This window comes from Electrona antarctica, assembly GCF_951216825.1.
Source record: "Electrona antarctica genome assembly, chromosome: 3".
Lineage (NCBI taxonomy): Eukaryota > Metazoa > Chordata > Actinopteri > Myctophiformes > Myctophidae > Electrona > Electrona antarctica.
Window position 1 is genome coordinate 35,552,776 of NC_136808.1, and position 16,737 is coordinate 35,569,512.

The following is a 16,737-nucleotide window of genomic DNA, read 5'->3' on the forward strand; positions in this document are numbered from 1 at the left end:
GGAAAGCAATAATGTTTCCATTTTATTTTAGGGAAGAAAGGAACAAAAATCAAGAAAAGTTTAGTTTAGGGAAGAAAGGGACACACAAACAAGGAACTTAAATAAATTAAATCCAGGGACCACCAAACGGCAAGCTTGAGCGGCCACAGGCCTGCAGAAGGCCTCGTGCCGCTGTTTGAATAGAGATGATCTCCGTCTTCACTCAAGCTAAAGCAGAACACACGGTCATCACCCATGTTACGCAATCAGACAGCCATGAAATAAGAGGCAGGGCATGCTCAGTATGCCATGCAAAGGCAAATTGGCTTATTTAAGCGCTAGGCACAGGCAAGCTTCTCTTGAACAGGGTTTCACTTGCCCTTACTCGCTAGAGAAGATTCCTTATTCAAGACGACGGCTGAGCTGTCAGCTTGAATGAAACCAAAGCGGCACAGTTAGCATCTTTAACACATCATGAAAATGAAGCACATACTGTACAACCAATAATTACTGTCAACAGTTTTGTTGACAGTTTTGAAATAAGAAATAAATAAAAAATTGTTGGGCGAAAAAAGATGGGAGAAAATGGTTAGAATACCTAGGTCTCTTTTTATCTACCTTGCAAAATTGTAGATTAGAAGATAGAAATATGTGTCTAAGAACTGGCAGCAGGATCTTGCATCATGTTTGTGTATTTTTGTCGAGGCATGTGTGCAGTGGCTGCTGTCTCTTTTTATTAGACTGTCCTCTCAGCCTGCAAACCTAGAGTGACAACAAGACTCCGGATTGCTCCCTGTCGTCACCGCTGGGCGGTCCCAAATACTCCCTGACAGCCAGGACCCCCTCTACAGTACATCGCTTGAGGATGTTGTTAACTTTAATCGGACACATTTAACCACCTGTTTCTCTCTTTAGAGAAAATGCCACATTCAGTTGACAAGAAATATGTAAAAATAAGCGATGCCTTGTAGGTCTTTGTTTTGGTTTTGGCATGTTGAGCTTTGGGTAATGTGAAAAACGGAGGATTTCTGTAATCAAAATCAGCTGTGTTTGGACGGACGTGCAGCGATGGGAATCAAACAGTCATCACGCTTTCGTTCAACGGAAGTACCTAATTAAAATTTGATTTTATGGACTTTTGATATAAAAATACACAACGATGGAACTGTTCCCATTGTTTTGGCATCTAGACTGAATGCCAATATGATGACCACGGATATGCTCTAAAAGTGTGAAAAACTTATTTTAGTAAAAATAGAAGATCACAAGCATTGCAATATGATGCATTATGAGCTTTTAGAATTCCACGCCACACAAAGTGACAATCTATTATTATATATTTTTGAAAGTGAAAATCATTAACTCAAATGTTTACTTCTGTGGGTCCCTGGAAAAACAGGTGGGGGTCCCTGGCCAAATACATATCCAAGTACGTATTCTAAGTGTGAGCTGGTGACACAGCTCCGTGTTCTGAAGGAAGATACGTCCATGATACCATTGTATGGGGGTTTATTTATTTGTTGCACTATCCCAGCTACAAAATACTGTATGACTATTTGTAGCTGGCAAATACACATACAGTCCATGTATATTTCCACTTTATAAAAAAGAAGGGGGGGGGACAAATCCTAATAAGATTCATACTGCTTTTTCGTTATATTAAAAAAAAGGAAGAAAAAAAGAAAGAAAAAAGAAAAAAAAAGAAAGGTAAACTCATACGTTTGCGGCCAACAATTCCCTGACCTTGTTTGTATGTGCGTTGGACACCCTGCAGCTATTGTACTGCACCCACATACACATCTGCCAAATGCCCTTGAGCAAGATACAGAGTCTACCGTGTATGAATGCACTCTGACCTCTCTGATGAAATGCATACAAGCAGTCTCTGTGTGTGTGTGTGTGTGTGTGTGTGTGTGTGTGTGTGTGTGTGTGTGTGTGTGTGTGTGTGTGTGTGTGTGTGTGTGTGTGTGTGTGTGTGTGTGTGTGTGTGTGTGTGTGTGTGCGCGCGCGACTGTGCGTGCGTGCTTGATGTTGAAGGGTTATGAAGAAAATAAGAAAAATCAAATAAAAACTTTTGCCCACACCGCGGCAGGGAAGAATCTTACCTTTTATTTCAATGGTGGCATTTGCATTGGGCGCCATGTCAAATGTGTAAACGCACATGTACTCCCCGGCATCATCAGCCCTCGGTTTATTGATTCTGCAACCAAACACAAAATAAAGATTACACTTACAGTACTATACTGCAGGTGGTTTAGACATTGAACAACACCACCACGTATGAATGTATAACTGATATAGTGCAATAATCAATGCAGAATGATCACAGTGTATGATACATAATTGATGGGTATGCCATGTTTATTATGGAATGAGTCAGCTGGCCTGGATGTTGCTACAGTATGGATGTGTTAGGGGGTGTCAGGTTCACTTCATTCATGTTGATTTAAACCCCAGCAGCATGAGTATCCTGGGGGGAAACTTTGCCAAAAAATAGCACATCTACAAGCTGAAAGCGCCTGTAGATCGGCTTCAACGTTTATCAGCATATGGAGGAGCTGACAGAGAGCTGAAGCAGGGACCCCCCACTATGACTGCATATTGTATAGAATAATTCTATACATTTGTGTTGCAGATTAAACCTTTTCACAGATTTCATAGGTAGCTTCATAGATTTGTTTAACAGCACTGTCATCAGCATTGGATTCACGTTAATGTACATTTTCAAACATTTAACCACTTTACTTTATTTTTAGACAGGACACTGCAATTAAAGAACATTTATTAGAATACAACTTAAATACACCGGATTTAGCAAAGATTCTACATTTTCATCCACAGTCCCTACAAGAAGGAACGTAAAAACAAAAACAGGTGGACAGTATGGAGTACATTACATTACACAGGGAAACGGAGCATAACAAGAGCAAAGGTACTTTGTGGAAAGTTTATCGACAAGCTCACGCCTCGCAATCTGCTTTCAAGTGGTTAATAAAAATGCAAATAAATTGTACAAAAACAAACAATTAAGACTAACACAAACATGTGTATGATTTTTGTGATCTGTAGTAACTCTGAGGACCCCCTAAGGCCCTAGGTGTCCCGGACCCCCTGTTGAAGAACCTTAGATTAGAGAGGGTTACGGTTACAGGTTACGGTACAAACAATACTGAGATATTTTGAACAGAACTTCCTGGAAGCAGGTGGGCTGTGTATAGAAGGTATGCAGCAGCCATGGTCCTTGTCAAAAAGGTGCAGAGCCTGCAGTCTCCATGTCTCTGCCTCCGTTATCACCACCCACGCATTATACCAAGAATTAGTCGTGCATTGCTTGGTTCAACACTTCAGAAATGCACAAAGATGTCATGTTTGTAGGTTAGCAGGCAACCATACGTTGTCGCTGTTGGAGCTATTGGTAATTATGAGCCTTTCAGATTTTCCATAATTTGTCCACAATTAACACATTTTACTGTACATTATTTGGGCCATTATTATCCTCCCAGGTGTGCTTTTTAAATATAGGCGTGCATGGGATAGACGAAAACAGGGGATCCCTGGCACAAAATATTTTCAGAAATGTATGAACAACAGGAAACAAGCAATTATACACTTTAGAAACAAGCCCCAAAAAACTGCAACCCGCAAATAATTTTATATCTATAAATGCACCAAGTCTCTGTACGTACGTGTACGTCTGTAATCCACGTAACTCGAAAACAGTTCGCCTTACCGACTTCAAATTCGACACACACATTCCACACTACAACAGGGAGTGCAGTGCGCGGTGTCGAGTCCGTCGGATAGCCGGTTGTCCAGAACCAGCACAAAAGCCTCTGCCCGGGCTCTGGACCTGAACCCCCCTATATCTCCATATATGGAGCTGGTCAGTTCTGACATCACAACACATCATGTTTGGGCATGCCTGACACAGAACTCCATATATGGTAATAAAAGGGACACAGACAGAAGATGGGTGGAACGGGTACTCTGGTACAAAAATACTTTCTTTATTGAGAAATCTGACACCATTTTGATCTTCATCAGGTCATGTGAACATACACAAAAGTATGTTTTATAATAAGGAAGTGCATTATCCAATCAAATCACCACATTTTGGTGACCCTCCTATCACTGCAGGTGTGACACGTCAACCCTAAACGAGTAGGTGGGAAGGGAACCCATTACATCCTTAAATCTGTTCGGACATTTTAATTTAATCTGTTCAGAAAATGTTTTCAGTGCACACCAATTAAAAACATTTTAAAAAAAAACATTTAAAAAACATACATGTATACCTATAATGTAGTTGTGTTCAACGTAGATTCAGGAGTAGATACCACCCACTGCTCAACCTAATCACTCCCATCCCCTATCTCCTCGTCAAGTTCACCTGCGTCTCCACGGCCGCACAGCCAATCATGTAACATTCCCCACAGCATAAATACACACCTCATATCCTTACTTACCTGTTTTGATACCGCCTCCCCCCCCTCCTCCCCAACTAACCCCCTCCATCCTCAGCATTGCCCTGCTAACACTTCTCTCTCTCTCCTTCTCCTAGGGGCCCCCGGGGGGGCAGCGTCCGAGCAGAGGCGACCGACCGCTCCCGGGTGAGCAGGTCGGTCGTCACGCTCCCGAGACTACGTCCCCATTCTAAGTCTCGCCCTCCCCGGGCTCCTCATCATTACACCCACATCTCACTTGTGCAAATAAATACTCCTAATCTTGAACAGTGGTGTGGTTTCTTACTAGAGAATCTGCGGTTATTCTGCGGTCATTTCACCAATACATCAAGATCTCACAAGTCCTATAGGTCTGTGGACTGTCCTTTCCTTTTGTTGTATTGCCAAATCAAAAGGAAAAACATTGCAAATGGTGACAGTCCACAGACCTAGTAGACTAGTAGACAGGACTTGTGCGATCTTGATTTGATGTATATAAAAAATCACACCCGTGTGGTGCAGTGACGTCACACACTAACCATAGCAACCATGCTCACCTGTGCACGGACACGTACACAGGTACACAAACATACAGACAAAGCTGGTTGTTACAGGTACACAAACATACAGACAAAGCTGGTTGTTGGAGTGGTTTGCACCACTCAAAAAGTACAAACTTGTGTGTATGTTCACAACATGACCTGATGAAGATCAAATTGATTGAAATGTTGTCAGATTTCTCAATAAAGAAAGTATTTTTGTACCTGTGGTGTGCGGGCTCCATCCATCATCTGCTGAAGTTTCTTTAGCCCAGCACCCAGCGGCGTATTCTACGTCCACTCTGGAACGGGTACTCTGACACGGGTATCTATCTATAAATCAAACCAACTCGAGAACCGTTCGCCCCACAAACTTCAAATTAGACACACGCGTTCCACTCCACAGCCCTACTGCTGGCCTGTCATCTTCTGACAACTGCATGTTCTGACATCAGCCTGTTCTGACATCACAAAAATGCGCGACCTCGCCCTTTATTAGGCAATTGATCACACCTGATCACCCCCCAACGGGCACCGCTCTAGTATTTCAGATACCTTTATTTGCCATTGTGTGTACACACATAGGAATTTGTTTTGACGTTACCATGAGTGCATTCAATATTCAATATTAAATTCATTTTTCACAAAGAACACATAAATACCAACAGACACAAGACAACACAGTGCAACGAAAAAATAAATACAAAGTGCAGAGCTATAGTTCATAGTGCATCAATGTTGCCGGTGTCAAAGTGCCGGTGTCACTAGGGGGCAGGGGTGGAAGGGAAGCCAGAGTCATTGAGCAGCCGTGCGGCTTCGTCAGCCGCAACTTTCTCCCAGAAGGGAGCAGGGTAAGGAGGCCGTGGCCAGGGTGGGAGAGGTCGGCCATAATTTTCCTTGCTCTCCTCATCGCCCTAGAGACGTGCAGGGACTTGAGGGAGGGCAGGGGATGGCCAATCACCCTCTCCACATGAGCGACTTTACGGAGAAACAAGCCCAAAGTCACGTATAATAAGCAGACATGGCAACACTGGTCTTTAGGGTGAAGCCGGCTAGCTTGTTGTGATGGCTATGCTTTGTGACAGCATGAAGTAACAGCTACAGTAGCTACTGTGTGACCTCAGGCTGTGATAGTGTTGTCCACCACCAGTTAAAAGTGTGGTTCAAGCTCAATAATTTGAGTACAACAGTGATGAGACAATTTTCACACTTTCTGTGAGAGTAATGCTTATGGGCAACTTTACATCAATGCCGTTGCATTGGATATGCTGGACCCTGTCTTTCCCGCCAGGAAACATCCACATACATTAGGGCTGCAACTATGGATTATGTAATAGCGAATAGCCAACCGCAGACTGCCGAGCCTATTTCAATGAAGCACACACTCCATCGCGCATTTTATCCAAACCATGGAGAGCTCCGTAGATTAGGAGTTATTCAGTTTTTTAGTCAGCCTGTATAATGGGAGGCGGACGGGAGCGCGGTTGCGCAACCCGGTCTAGGATCGCTAAAGAAGGAAAGGCCAAGCCAAAAAAATAATAAAAAAATAGAAATAAGCGATCCGGTTTGATATCAATAATAAAGCTTATCAGACGGAACATTACGCCAGAAGCAGTTGCCGGTTGGATTCCTTCTGGCGGAACGTTACGTCACAAGCAGTTAAACCGTTAAAAGACAACTTTGCCGATTTTCAACCAGTCCTCACTAATGCTCATGATAATGTTGTGTCCAGGGAAATGACAGGAAATATACAGTTGAAATGAACTGGGAGGGAAAGGAATGGGGAAAGGGTAGGTGGGTATCAGGGGTTCAAGGTCGGGATGGTACAGAAGAAAAGGGTCTGGGAAAAGGGTGCGGTTCCTCCCTTTGTCTGTCACTTTATACTGGGTCAATACATTGCTGTAAATGTATGTGCACGTACTGGTCCAACACCATTAGTGTGTGTGGACTCCACTGGTGTGTGCGTCCAAACATGTTACCGTCCAATCACCAGTCTGCGTTAACCCAAAATTATACATATGTATGGAGCCTTATCTAGTTGCCTCTGCATGCTTGTGACGTGCGTGTGATATGCATGGGGGGTGCATGATTGTCTGGGGGGAACTGTATACTGTAGGTTTACATTAAGACATAATGAAGGATGTGTCCCTTCAGATTATGTGTCTGTGCTTAACTATGCTTTCTGTGTGTGCTTACGAGTGTGTGGGTGCCGTGTGTGACCCTATGGGTCACATGCACGGCCATCGGCCATCACAAGACTACACTCTCAATATCACGTGACACTGATCATCACCTGTATCACTTTTTCAACGTCATGCCATCAGGACAAAGATACAGAACCGTACATGGAAACAGGTCCGTTTCAGTAGGAGCTTTGTCCCCTCAGCCATTAGCGGCATTAAACAAACTGCCCCACCGATAGGATGGTTCTGTACACAGTGGAGACCTCATGTTTTTGTATTGTCTTGGTGTAATGTTTTTCTGTACTATGTGTTGTTTTGTTGTGGGTGTTGAACAGACCTGTGAAGATGAATATCCTTCGGGACAATAAAGATTATTTTTATTAAGTTGATGCAGTCCAGCTGTGTGTAGGTACGATGGATGGCTGGTACTGCCTTGCCTATATGCGTGCGTGCGTGCGTGCGTGCGCGCGCGCGTGCGTGCGTGCGTGCGTGCGCGCGTGCGTGCGTGCGTGCGTGCGTGCGTGCGTGCGTGCGTGCGTGCGTCTCGTCGAGGTCCTATGAGATATTCTACAATAATATGGTATCAGATTCATTTCTGTCTATTCACTCTGTGTCTAAGAGGAGGGCTGTGTGGACAGTGCTGAAACCCACCTACAAGTGATCATCGATGGGGGTATCCAAGCTAATAGAAACTGCAGGCTTTTTTGTGTTCTTGCATTAATACAAATTCAAATAAAAAATGTGAAATCTTGTTTGAAAAAACAAAACGAAAAGTGCCTAATGATGATGTCACTGGAAGGTGGGTTTCTGAATTATTCACAGCCCTCCTCTGAGACAGAGTAGAAAATAACTGTACCATATTATGGTATATATGAGGACCAATTATACAAAGATAGGTTGAAAATGTGTGAAGTTGTCCTATTATTGCCCTATTATATTTTGTTGTGCATTCATTACACAACAAATTAATTTGATTAACTGTTGCAGTTCTACTGTCACAGTTTCTTCGTTGGAATGTTCAGACAGTACATACAGTAGTGGTTCTCAAACTCTTTCATGTCAAGGACCCCCAAAATTATATGTTCTTGATATGCTGGACCCTGTCTTTCCCGCCAGGAAACATCCACATACATTAGGGCTGCAACTATGGATTATGTAATAGCGAATAGCCAACCGCAGACTGCCGAGCCTATTTCAATGAAGCACACACTCCACTGACATCCTGTTTGGAGGGTCCATCTTAATGCTAAATAATTAGCACCAATGCTAGCGAGCTAAAATGAAACCATCTGAAAATGTTTTGTGCCAGGGACGCCCAGGAGAGAAGATTCATGTCAAAATCTTACAGACAATAATTTATACAGTATTTCAAAACAAATTTGTGACGCGCCGTGATCATGTAATAATACCTGGGATTTATATAGCACTTTTGTATGTACAAAAGGCACTTGTAAATCTGCTATTTTTGAATAGCCAACATCTAAATCAGTGGTTTTCAACCAGTGGTCCAGGGACCACCAGTGATCCTTGAAGGGGTTCCAGCCCAGGTGGTCCCGATGCAGCTAAATGAAGGAGAGTTGGTAACATTTTACACTCTCAAGAGTTAAATTATTGTTAAACATCTGCATTACTTAATTTACAAGAAGTCTACACAATTAGAGAATGTAGAGTAATTGTTATTTTGAACAAACTCTCCTAATGGTACCAACATTCTACCAATATTTTTTGGTTTGGGGTCTGAAAGGCTAAATGTCATCAAATGGTGGTCTGTGGCTCAAATTCTGAATAAATAATGGGCCTTGATGTGAAAAAAGGTTGAAAAGCAGTGATCTAAATGGATAAAGAGAAGCACTGACATGCAGCACATCATGTATGCTGGTAATTCCACTACCTGTGCAGGGTGTTTTTGTTCTCTGTCCGCGTGTTGACGATCTCCCGTCCGTTCTTCATCCATAGGCTTTCGCGGTGAGCGTTGTGCGCGTTGGTCAGGTTACACTGCAGGGTGATGGGCCCGGGCGTGTCCAACGGCAGGAAGATCTGATCAGTGGCATTGATCTTTGGTTCTGGAAGACAGACAGAGACAGTCAGCCCTTATCACAGAACATGGGGCCGTGCTACAGTAACATAGCAGCCGTGTGTGCGGTTGCACCGTGAGATGTGTGTGGGAGAATAACTAATGAACGGAGGACACATGCAGCATAAATCGTTGCTGTCGGGCAGAAACCTCTTAACTCCATATTTTAACTTTTTGAGTTTTTAAATACTACAGTCTCACACAAAAGCATCAAACGTAGTAGATCTGCGAGCTCAAAACGTGGCGCGAAGCTACTTTCTGCTACTTTCGCATATAGTTTTTTTCATTTGAATCCTGAAAAGTACGTTTTGGACATGATGTTTTCACCCGACAGAGACGAAATTACAGCACAAGGAATGGTTCTGGCTCAATGTTTTCTGGACAGCCTTTACTGCTGAACCTTGTACTTGATTTATAGTTGCATTTCTGTGATACATACAGTACCTTTGCCACCCCAACATTACTTGGGTAACAGAGTTACAGTACTTTCCTTCTTTAAGACCCATTGTAAGCACTAGTAATCATTTGAGCACACAATAGGCAGGTCCATACAGTGTAAAGCCCTAACCACACCAAAGGGTCGAGACGGTTTTAGCGTTGTCCCAGCGGTGTGATATGTCCTGTTGCACGTCAACGCGCGTCATCCCTAGTGATTTAACGCATGGAATTCAATGGCCCAAACCACACCAAAGGGTCACCATGCAACTCCTCGCAACCGTTTGGACCCAAGGAGTTGCATGGCGACCCTTTGGTGTGGTTAGGGCTTAAGGCCTATTGTGTCGCCAAGCACACTGTAGTGTGATTCTGTTCAAGACAAAATTATATTCAAGAGTCAAGACATTTACTGTAACCAGCATCCACACTCAACCCACTTACCACTAAAGTTCTATTGCATGGAAGTAATCCGCTTAGTAACAGTCAACATAGGAAGTGGATGAGTGAATTGACCAGCCAGAGCACACCAATAATAAATACTATAGCAATGGTAAATGGTAAATGGTGCATTTATATAGCGCCTTTATCCAAGGTGCTTTACATAGATTGTGCATCAATTCACCCATTCACACACACATTCATACACCGATGGCAGCAGAAACCATGCAAGGCACCAACTAGCACATCGGGAGCAATTAGGGGTTCAGTGTCTTGCTCAAGGACACTTCGACACTAACTCTGGGGGAGCCCGGGTTGCAATAACTGCAATCACTTAAGTTTAATTAAAAGATTGACCTAATGATGAGACAATAATCCATACATTGCAGACATTTAAATAGGGTGCATGTTGCATCCCAAAACGCAGTTTATAGTTAAGGGACGCAATAAAACGCTAAAACTTAAATGCTGCAATTTGTAAAAATATATTAGCAAAATATGACTCCTAACGTCATTGGGGGGGGACTCATAAAATGTCCCTGGGACTCATCTAAAAGACCATCCCTGCATCCCTGCATCAGAGGGTGAGGCGACGACCCTCCGTTCTGTTTTGAAAAGTGAGGAGGAAAGGCTTCCTTCGGCCCTGCCCCCACCTTACTACTACTACTGCTCCTCCCTCCCCCTTCTGCTACAGCTACGGGCACCATGCAACCCGGCCCCCGAGAGGAGGGGCATGATGATAATAATCTTATGAGTGATTCATACCTAGATGAGTCGTGTGTGTGTCACGCACAGGAAAAAATAGCAGATCTATATCTCACGAAGCATCCTCAGTACGGTACGTTGTGTGATTGTAGATCCGCTATCTTCGGTGCACGACACACACCACCACCGGCACCGCAAGCAGGTATATAAATCAGGCCTTGCTATTGGCTGACACTGACAGCCCGCTAGTAAATGCAGAGACGGCAGGGGGAGGGGGGAGGGGGACGAGCGGTGGAGGCATGTAGGGAGAAAGGCTACTGGGACGGCCAAGTGACTTCTATTAGCATTCATGGCACCTCCTTCTGCAGTTTTGTATGCCCAGTAGCCAGAGGGCACCCCCCTCCCCCCTCCCCCTGCACCACACACACACACACACACACACACACACACACACACACACACACACACACACACACACACACACACACACACACACACACAACCACCACCCACGCAGCAGAATGACACATTCTATTAATAGTATCATAACACGGCGGCTACACACACACAGACACACACGAGAAATTTTAGCTACATAAATTAACGACAGGCAAAGAAGTCACAGCAGTCCGTGGGCAATTTTTCTTCACCCCCCATACTGAAGGTTGTATAGAGGACAACCTGCTCACGGGAGAAATCAATGAGATAAGATAGTCTACAGTACACACACGCACTGCACACACCCACACTCACACACAGCAACCCGCTTGGCTAACTCTGAATTTAGGAGGGTGATAATAAGTCATTGTATTAGACACTGCAAGCAGCTTATCATTGCATTGTAGTTCATTCCGGTGTGACCTGAATGTGTTCCTTGAGATGGGTGTGCCAGTAATTGCTACACTGTAAAACCCTGGGTGTTAGTTTCACTCCTGAGAGTGTACAGACAAAGCCAAAACGACCCTGACCGTGCACGCACGCACGCACGCAGGCACGCAGGCACGCCACGCACGCACGCACGCACGCACACACACACACACACACACACACACACACACACACACACACACAGTTAACACTGAGGATTTTTACTGTGAATATGTCTCACTGACACAGATAGGATGTTTGGCCGCATGGGCATGAGGTTGAGCCAATTCAATCCACATTGATTTGTTTGGAGCCTTGCCATGGGCTCATAAAACCACTGAGATCTGTGTAATAGGCTAGGGATACGCATGAAAGTGTCAAACATAAGCAATTCACGTAGGTTCATGGGGGCACGCAAGGTCTGTGGTAGTCTGAGTGTCCAATTTGAATTCTGTAAAATAAATGAATAAAGAACCACTATATAGGTTGACATAATATGTTCAGTAAGTTATAGGCTTGCCGATTCAGAATTTTCCATTTAAGGCCCTATCTCACAAATTACAGTATGCTCACATGCCAATTTGACTTAAATACAGTACGTGATGGTAGGAAAGAGTCAGTGTGAGATATAATAGGCTACTGTAAGCAAACAGGCACAAGTGTGCTTCCAATCGATGGGATGAAGTGCCAGGGACTCCACACACTAATGTTGTAAGCACAGCCTCGCTTAGCGATAATAATATCAGTGCGTGGATATTAGTCTCGTACCCTCTCAGTGTTACGGCGGGGCTCCACTGGACGCGTGTGACGCATGTCAAAAAACGAACCGGGGCAATTTTAAAGCAGTCACCAAGCGCAGCGCAACGCAACGCATCGTAGGCAGTGGAGCCACCCTTCATTGATTAAAAAGGGAACATTCCCTATGACGGTGACGGAGACGCAACGCTGACGCGTCCAGTGGAGCCCCGGCGTTAGATATTTTTTCTGCAATTTTGGTGGGTCATATAATACAGTATAAATTGGGCTTAATACACAGAGAAGCCGGCAAGGAGCAGATCTCCTCTATAAGCTTCTCAGTGCGTTTCGCTGTGACTAACAACATTCCACAACTCCCTTAGCTCCAATAGGCAAGGCACTGAAGCGTGTGCAGATTAAAAGGGTCTCCAAACTGACATTCAGCATGTTTGAATGTCTGAACGCATAGAGCAGGGGGAATATATAATGTCATTACTGATTCACAGTCACACATTTGATGGCTTAAGAAGGAACAAGGTTACACTGTGTACAGTGTGTAGAGAGATGAGTATGGAAGCCCATTACTAGGAAATGGAAACCTCTCTCTTATCTGACAGTGGTCTCTTCCTTTATTGTATTTGATGCTTTTAATCCCACACAAATGATAAAACAGGAGATGTTTGCTTGTATTAGGCAAGAGGAGAAATCACTCTTTACACCTGAACAGCTCCCTACTTGTGTCTTCTTATAATACCATCTCTATACCTTGCCCAGGATGAAAAGCCAAATAAATAAATAAAAACTACTTCAAAGCACTGTTATCCTGTGGCTACAGACAGGGCTTTGAAGTAAAACAATCCACGTAACAAAGGGACACGACATGTGGACGCAGAAACAATAACAACAACAGATAGGCCTACATCCAGGAATAAGGAGAGATGGATACATATTACACAAATTAAGATACAGAGAAAGTGTGATCAGATAATTGTTCAAAGGACATGGCAGAGTCGGAACAGAACAGCCAGGATAGACCACAGTTTGGTGTGGCAGGAAAGAGGGAATGCAGACAGAGACTGGGTTTGTGGTCATCTACAACAAGACGCTCAAGGGATTTTGGGAGAGGCAGAGAATTGACTGCAGTGGCAAGAATCTAGGAATCTGGCCCAAAAAAGAAGAAGAAGAAGAAAAGTATCACCATGTATAAAATACCATGGGAAAAGGGCCAAGTATACATGTTACAATTACTTACATAAATCAAGCATTGTGGAATTAGGTTTGTGCCAATACAATATAACAAAGTAACAAACAATTGAGAGCCAAGCCAAAGAAAAAGTTTTTCTAAAAAAAAATATAACATATACCCAAATTGCTGCAATTTGGGGGAGCAATAACAATTTGATGCCTGTATTAAAGATAACTAACAATGTTTAATGATAATTGGAGTTGGACAGACGCTCATTCAGTTATTTATTTATTGAAATCTCTGCCATGCCTAGCGCTCAAAACACACACAAACAGTTTTGCTAACTTATAATCTTCCACTATCAGAAGTGTCGTTCTGCTATCCAAAATCCAATTCTGAAGCGATGGTCTTTTAAAGTAAGGTTTTATATGGAAATTGGGCAACTGCACACTTCAAAACAACATGGATATGTATTTTAAAACTATTTTATTTTTGTATTTATATAAGACCATCGCTTACGAATCGGATTTGAAACACCACAATTACGCGGAACGGCACTTCCTTAAAGTTCTGCTAGTGTAAGGAGACAGGGTCGTGCCAGGACCCAAATGCTAAGGTAAGAGTCAAACAACTATCGGCATACTGTTCAGTTTCAAAACTAAATTGTCTGGGCTCGATCTGGACATGTTTCAACAGCTTAATGAAACATATCCATAGTTTGGTGATGTTTGGACAAACTGCCATTGATCTGCCAAAGATTCTGATTTGACACACGAATCAATATGAAACATATCCTGTGAGTTTTGTGATGATTTGAGGTTCACATTTAAATGTATAGTAGTAGGCCATGTTTTGTATATTTGCAGAGACTCAAAAATAAAATAAAAATATGCATTCACTCTTTGGTCTAGATTGTTATCCATCACCCCTTTGAAGTTCATTGATCAACATCTTGTATCTATCTCAGGGCAGAAGAAAAAAATAGGCCTTTTTCCCCTCTATCATATGATGCTGGGGTGTCTTCCTGCAGACAGACACTCTCCCTTTGGCTCCCTTTGGGCGTTTATATCCACTAGTGTTTACACTTGGGTCTTTTCGAGGGCGTATCCTAGTGTGTGGGGGAGGAGGAGGTTTGTGGGGCAGTGGGGCGGAGTTTTAGCCAATAACAGCGTGAGGGTGTGACGGTGTGTTCAACCCCAGTCCCCAGCAGTTTTATAATGAAAAAGCGAATTACGCGATGCATTTGCAATGCATATAATATATATTTCCCCTAGAATTTCTCCTAAAAAATATGGGGCCCAGCTACTGGGCCCCAGCAGCAGACATTGCTCGCTGCAGTAACGTCTTCCGACACTCGCGAACCCTCGGTATCGTGATCCCCGGTTCGTGAGTGGCGGATGACGTTACCGCAGTAATGGTGTGGTGGTACTCGCTGGCAGCAAGAGCATCATATCGACATCATAGTGATTTTGATCATTACAATGAATAAGCGTGGTCAAAGTAGTTCACATCAACAATGCTTGCTGGCGATTCTGACTGGAGCGTCTCAGGTGGAATATATATTTTATATGCACACGACATGCATAGATTACAAATAAAAGACAATTTATGTTGAGACTAAGCCACTGAGTCAGTGAGCCACTTCCTCATTTATGTGCGATTATGAAAGTTGCCCTTAAAAACCCACGTCAACTCAATTTCATTTTAACTAAGATATTCAATAGAAATTCATATTTTTTTAATGCCATATTAGCCGTTATGAGCGCAAATATCCGATACATTCCTCCCAGGGCCGGGAGCTGAGCAGCAACAACAACCCATAGCCTAAAGTGACATGGCTCGATGGGAGGGTGGGTGGAGCCAGATTTGAATCTGTTTGGAAACATCACTCACTTCTGTGTACAAACACTAAATGTTGTCTATATCTCCTTTAATGTTTTTTGTTGTTTCATTTTTTTCTTCGTTTTTCAAATGCTTGCTCTCAAGTGTTTGCTACTGGATATGTTTTTGTTTGATTTTATTAGCAGAAATCTAATATACCATAAAACAACCGCTTATCCGTAGTCGGGTCGCGGGGGCAGCAGCTCCAACAGAGAGCTCCAGACTTCCCTCTCCAGAGCAACATTAGTAACTTGTTTTGGCCAGGCATAAATGGATTTGGACAGGCTTATTGTACATATGCCACTGCTCGTGTGACTGAACTTCGGTCATGACCCACACTTCATGACCATAGGTGAGAGTAGGAATGAAGATTGCTCGGTAGAGCTTTGCCTTCTGGCTCAGCTCTAAGTCAGAAGTGTGTTTCATTCTCTACTTGGACTGCACAATCCATCGGTTTCCTGCTGAGAACCATGTATGGCCGCAGATTTGGAGATGCTGATCCTCATCTCAGATGCCGTACACTCGAATGCGAACCGGTCTGTTTGGTCATGTATTTTCTTAGTCTGGCCAGTGGCTGCTGTTTGACGAAGTATAGGATCTGGATGGAGGTTGGGGTTTTAGGGTGTAATGTGGCTGAGGGCAGGTGTGGAGGGGTGTGGGGTTTCATTGGTTCGTTCACCATCTAGAGATGGGGTCGTGGTAAAATCGTGATCTGATCGTAAAAACCCCGCTCACAATAATCATATCGCAGATACTTTAATTTATCGTGAAATTATCTTGTTGAGCTGCAAATGCAGTACCACTTAAAGCCACTATACCTGATAAAATGGACACCACTTAAACCTGCATTTGGTACGCTCTTATTTCACTCTACACAAATCGATTCGCCAAAAATAGCAGATCTACAAGCCCACACAAAACGTTGTGAGCTTGTAGATCGGATATTTTTGATGAAGGTGCCCCCCCAGAATAGGGATGCTGGTGGTTCAAAAGTGGCATTTTTGCGCATATTACTATGAAAATCGAAAAAACCTGTCCGGCCATCGTTCCTTCCGTCATTCTGTCCGTCACGCCAACATATATGGCCGTCAGTCCCTCGCGCCTTGTGACACGTCACACCACCATATATGACCGTCAGTCCGTCACACATTGTGACACGCTCCATATATAGCCATCTCCATATATAGCCATCTCCATATATAGCCATCTCCATATATGAAGATCACAACACTAACCTCATCAAACCCTGGATAGCCATACATGGAGAAGACTG

General features: G+C 43.5%; 1 protein-coding gene across 1 annotated transcript in view; it reads right to left on the reverse strand.

Annotated features, from left to right (window-relative positions):
• Positions 1 to 16,737, reverse strand: part of nptnb (neuroplastin b) — a 60,070-nt gene that overhangs the window by 13,676 nt on the left and 29,657 nt on the right. The window contains exons 3-4 of the mRNA XM_079497003.1: positions 9,035 to 9,206; positions 2,085 to 2,179 (exon numbers count right to left, since the gene is read on the reverse strand). Coding sequence (XP_079353129.1) covers positions 2,085 to 2,179; positions 9,035 to 9,206 — 267 coding nt within the window. The remainder of the gene's footprint in view (positions 1 to 2,084; positions 2,180 to 9,034; positions 9,207 to 16,737) is intronic.